The sequence below is a fragment of the Culex quinquefasciatus genome, chromosome 2 (genome assembly GCF_015732765.1).
Source record: "Culex quinquefasciatus strain JHB chromosome 2, VPISU_Cqui_1.0_pri_paternal, whole genome shotgun sequence".
Lineage (NCBI taxonomy): Eukaryota > Metazoa > Arthropoda > Insecta > Diptera > Culicidae > Culex > Culex quinquefasciatus.
In genome coordinates this window covers 157118786-157124528 of record NC_051862.1, presented here as the reverse complement: position 1 = coordinate 157124528, position 5743 = coordinate 157118786, and the positions used below count along the sequence as shown (strand labels likewise).

Below are 5743 nucleotides of genomic sequence, written 5' to 3'. Positions count from 1 at the left end.
CAAAATAAAGGCAAGTCAGTTTCTCATATCGAAATGTCTCGCAAATCGTTTGAATGGCTGCGAAATTATTTGAAATCTACAGAGTATGTTTTTAATAGTACGTATAACTTGAAAATATCATTAATTGTTCATTTCTGAAGAAATAGTTGAAGATTTAAAAACAAGATACTCCAAACCTTTAGTGACTTTTTTTCTTTTGAAATGTACAACTACAGAAAGAAAATATAAATTATTAACCATAAAATTAGTTATATTTTTTCTTGAATGAATAAGTTTGATCCTGGGTCTGGGAGAGATTCCACCAACGATAAGCGTAGTTTTTTAAATTATTTTCAAGGGCTTAGCAGTTGAGAATTTGCCTCTGTAATTTATTTCCAATTTCCTGGTGTCGTTGCAGATCACATTTTCATATCCAGGAACTTTATTAAATACATTATTTAAAGCAAATAAATCTGAAATAAACATTTTTTTATAATTATTTACTAAGAAAACTACCAAAAACAAACCTGGAAATGACAGTTGAACCAGGTTGAAACTGTGTTGTAAATGTTCAAGCCTACCTTGATATCATAACTGACTTGCCTTTATTTATGGACAAATAAAGTCAAGTTGGTCTCTTGCTGTTAATTTCTCAAATTTACCTCCAAATTGTTAATTTTTTTAATCAAATTTATGGTACTTGCGTTTTTCAGACTGATTTTTAAATAACAGTATAAATAATTATATAGAAATATTCAGATTAGAACGGGAAAAATTGTGAAACTTTTTTTGGGTTTCTCACAGAGTTATCTCAGCACTTACTTTTTACATATGGGACGGACCAGATTAGAGCGGCAGCATAATAGTGGTACTATTTATCATTTCCACTAACTTTTGTAGCGCTATTTGGCTTAATTTTCATGTAAACTTCCTACAGATCACAGATCACAAAATTTTAGCATTGATGTTTTCTTCTTCATCGTTTGCAGCACTCTTCTTCGCATATATTTATAAAATGACGGAAATAATGTTTAAATGAATATGGATGATCAAGTATCAATAAAATCATTGTTTTTCATCGTTTGTTATTTATCATTAGAACATTTTCTTTTGCTTTTTTTTTCAGTAGGCTAGTATGGAGATCGGAAGGAAAGGGGTCAAGAAACAGCTTTACGAACAGCAGAACAAAGGAGAGGGAGCGTTTTCTTGGGGCTTTTCTTCACCCTCTCTGGCTGGCTTTCGCTGCCGCTGCCGCTGCCGCCGATTTGAAATTTTTCTTGATCGGTTCCTTCCGATGTGCGTATACCACTCAAAAAGGGAATAATTCCCTTTTTATTCCCAATTATTGAAAAATGAGGCTCAACCAACATTCAAATGCGTTTTTCTCAAAACGCACGGTTTGAACATAACACTTTTTGAAATGTTGCCGTCGAATTGTGTCTTTTTCATATATCAAGCATGGCCGTCAAATGGCTGACCGGGAATGATACCTTTCAGAGCCCTAAAGATATCACAAGCCATGGAAACGCATGGTGGAAATTAATCGTTTGCAAAATTCAACAGAAACCATGCGTCTCCACGAATTCAGTACTTCAGAAGGCCTTTTTTGGAGTCATGACTGAAGAATTTATCTCTGTAAAATTAAAACGTGAATTTATTGTTTTTGTTACGATTTATTTATTTTCATTCGATAATTTTGTATTATTGCAATACACACTTCTCTCCATTAGTCAACAAAAGCGCTCCGTATTACAAATACAACGACGCCGCAAACACAATGTCCCTCTTGAGCAGCCGTATCGCGTCGGCAAACTTGTTCTCCAGGTCCGTATTGCCGATCGTCTTGGAGGCCTGCACCATCTGCCGCAGCAACTCCTCAAGCCGCCTCATACACCGAATGATCGACCCCTCAAAGATGTCCGTCATCTTGCACAGCTGCAGGAAGGAGGAACCTTTGCACCACGCGAGCACGACGTCCATCAGGAACGGCTTGAACGATTCCACGTAGCGTTCCTCGTCCAGTTCGACCTTGCACTCGTTGGACACTTTGGCGATACGCCGCGCGAGGTCCTGCATCTGGCGAAGCGGGCCGGACAGTTCTTCGGTGGCGGCGGGGAGTTCCGTGCTCTTTTCGTCGCACACGAAGCATGAGAGCAGGGCGCAGGCTTGGGCTGTGGTGAGGTTGGTGAAGGTTCCGTTGAAGATCATTTCGGTGAGCAGGAGTTCGTCGGCGCAGCTGAGTTCGCACGCGACGCGGCCTTTGAACTCGATGACGTCGGCGGTGGTGCAGTAGCCGAGTCGGCGGAGGACGCGCTTGCGGTGCTTGAGCTCGTCCATGTGGAGGAGGGACTTGGCTTCGCGGAGGGAGTTCTTTTCCTGTTTGAGGGCGCGTTCGATTTCCAGTTTGCCCATGTACTTGGTGTAGAGTTTGTCGAGTTCGGGGGAGTCGTGGAGGGGGTGGGCGAAGAGTCGCTTCTCGAACTTGTCGATGAGGTCGACGGTGTCTTGGAAGTCCTTTTCCTTGATGTGCATGTCGTTGATGGGGTTGAGGAGGGGCGGGCCGGCGGGGAAGCGTTTCTTGACTTCGTTGATGGTTTTGAGGACGGAGCGGCGGTTGTCGGCGGGGCGGAGGTCGTTCGGGTAGTAGACGCGAAGGGAGCTGATGCGGTGGACGAGGGAGTGCAGGACGGGGACGACTTCGACGGAGCCGCGCTTGGAGGGTGGGCAGGGTTTGGGGACGCCTTCCTTTTCGAAGCCGTCGTCGACGTGGAGGAGCACGTCGATGATGACCTTGGTTTCGGATTTGAGGGGGTTGGCTTTGGCGTCGACGGTTTCCTTTTTGAAGTTGACGATGATGCCCCACTCGAACTCGCCGGCGTCGGATTTGATCTTGATCATGCGGCCGGGCTGGAGGAACGGAACCAGGTAGGTTGGCCTCGTGATGTAGTCGCGGAACTGCTTGCCGAGCGTGTCAAGTTGCTCGCGCACGTTGTGGTACGTCATGATCGATTGTTCGTCTTTGATGTGGACGCCTTCGAGCTCTTTCTGCTTTCGCTGGACCTTTTTGTAGATTTCGGGGATTGAGGACTGGTTCTGGAACTGGAAAAACGATCGCTCCAGCATGTACTCGGGGTTGATTTCCTCGACGCGAAGCAGGTTCAACACCATGTTGTATGTCAAGTGGAACGCCGAGTTGATCGGGTCTGGTTTGCCCTGAACGATCTCCTTCCCGACCGCCGGGGAAACCGCTTCGTCAATCATCAGAATTACGATACCTTTGTCGTCCAGGCCACGACGCCCAGCTCGTCCCGACATCTGGATGTACTCGCCGGAGGTGACCCAGCGGAAGTCCTTTCCGTCAAACTTCCTCGGCCCGGTAAAGAGAACCGTTCGCGCCGGCATGTTCAGTCCCATGGCGAAGGTCTCCGTCGCGAAGAGCGCCTTGATCAACCCCTCGCCAAACAGGATTTCGATGGTTTCCTTCAAGATCGGAAGCAACCCACCGTGATGGATGCCGATTCCGCGGCGCAGCAGCGGCAGCACGTTCTCCACTTGGGGAAGTTGGCGATCCTCCTCGCTGAGCACGTCCATCGCGTTGTTGAACACTTCGTCGACCAGCTTCTTCTCGGTTGTGGAGTTGAAGTCCAGCTTGGACATTTGCATGGCGTAGATTTCGCAGTCCTTTTTGCTGAACGAGAAGATGATGACCGGGGCAAAGTTGCGCTCCATGATCATCTTGACGATCTTGAAGATGTTGGTTTCGCCCGAGTTGGTCGCCTTCAACCCACCCTTTTTGCCTTTCTGGTCGCCCTTGGCAGCTTCCCCGGCGTTCTGCAGCACCGCCATCGCCGTGTTAAAGTTGTCCTCCTTGAAGGTTCCCTTCTCGTCCACGACCAGATGAATTCCGTCACCCCCCACCGGGAACAAATAGTGCTGCAGCGGCGTCGGTCGATAGTCCGTGTAGACCACGTGGCACGGCTGCTTGTGGATGTGACAAACCCACTCGGCAAATTGGCGCGCGTTCGGAATCGTCGCCGACAAAAACACGTAATGCACGTTGTCCGGCAGCAGAATCAACGTTTCCTCCCAAACCACGCCCCGCTCCTTGTCCCTCATGTAGTGAATCTCGTCAAACACGACCCAACCAACCTCCCGCATAATCTCCGACCCCCGGTACAGCATGTTCCGCAGAATCTCCGTCGTCATAATCAGGCACGACGCCGACGGATTAATCGTCACGTCCCCCGTCACCAACCCCACGTCCTTAAACTCCTCGTGAAACTCCCGGTACTTCTGATTGGACAACGCCTTGATCGGCGTCGTGTAAATGACCCGCTGCTTCTCCGCCAGTGACTTGGCAATCGCGTACTCCGCCACCACCGTCTTTCCCGCCGAAGTGTGCGCCGACACCAGCACCGACTGCTGATTCTCAATGCACAGAATCGCCTCCTTCTGGAACGGATCCAGCACAAACTGGTACTCCTTAGCAGGTTTCCCCGTCGGCGCCACCAACGGCATGTACTTGTGGTCCGGATAGACGGCCACCTCGTGCGTGCACGCCTCCGGCGACTGAATCGTGTGCACCTTAATCCGAGACTCGATGTTGTCCAAGTTTATATCATCCAGCAGCGACTCAACAATCTTCGCCTTCTTACACGGTTCAACCTCCTCCACATCGTCATCATCGTCGTCGTCGACTTCAATCTTCTCCAGCTCCCGCTTTGTGGCCACCGGTTCCCTAAAAATCAAAAACCACTTTAAAACCTCCCCATCAAGCTCAAGTTCATCCAGTTACTCACGCCTCCTTCACCGCACCCTCATCGCCGTCGTCGTCCACCTCAATCTTGCCCGGCTTATCTTCCGGGACCACGATCGGAACGCTTCCGCCGTCGTCCTCCTCCTCGTTCTCGGCGTCAAACAGGTTGAACAGATCGTCGACGGCGGCCATCGTTTTGTACTAGCTGGTAACACGCAAATTCCAAGGAGTTTTCAAACTTTTTCGGTTAAAATAACTTGAAAATTGCAACAAAATGCGAAACGCGCGGTGCGGCGTGCTGCTGCTCGGCTCGGTAAGTTCTGTCTGTTTACCAACGTGATATTTGACGTTTCTCGGCGAGTGCGCGCGTTTGACAGCGAAGAGGCCGAGGGGTGAGCGAGTGGTGATTTTGGGCATTTTCTTTTGTTTGCTCTTGTACCCAATTTTGGGTTGAAAGCGAAAATTGAAAATTAGGCAAAATTAGATCTATTACCGTACCTGCAGAATTGAGTACACTCAGCCAAAACAACTTTGAAATTTCATAAGGTCTCCCATATAAACGATATCAAAATCACCTTTTATGAAATCTATATGTTTGCTCAATGATTCATTGTTGCTCCTATTGATTTTATATGGTGAGCTTATGAAATCTACCAACATTGCATATGTGAAAAAGCCATATGGCAGACCATATGAAAACAAATTTTATGATGGCGAAACAAACAGGACAGTCGAAAGGAGAGATTATGAATAGTTTTTTGAAAACGTAAGTTTAAATGAATTGTTTCGTTTTTAATGCAACTAATCTGTTTTTTTTTTTGTTGTTCCAGGTGCATTTTGAATAGAATATAATCGAAAATCGAAGAAAATGTTGCAGTTCTATGTGATACCTACTCGGCACACCGAATCCAGAGTCGTCGCTCCGGAAAGCCGAGACATTGCCGGATTCGTTTAATATGCCATACGCTGAGACAGAATAACGTGAGTGTTTTGAAGTAAACTAAATGA

At 47.3% G+C, this 5743-nt stretch overlaps 1 protein-coding gene across 1 annotated transcript; it reads right to left on the bottom strand.

The window, feature by feature from the left end:
- Positions 1 to 1632: 1632 nt before the first annotated feature.
- Positions 1633 to 5054, bottom strand: LOC6037371 (exosome RNA helicase MTR4). Its single transcript, XM_001847242.2, has 2 exons — positions 4779 to 5054; positions 1633 to 4717 (listed from the first exon to the last, which is right to left on the bottom strand). The coding sequence occupies exons 1-2, from the start codon at positions 4925 to 4927 to the stop codon at positions 1729 to 1731; spliced, it is 3138 nt and encodes a 1045-aa protein (XP_001847294.2). The 5' UTR covers positions 4928 to 5054; the 3' UTR covers positions 1633 to 1728.
- Between the last annotated feature and the right edge of the window lie 689 nt (positions 5055 to 5743).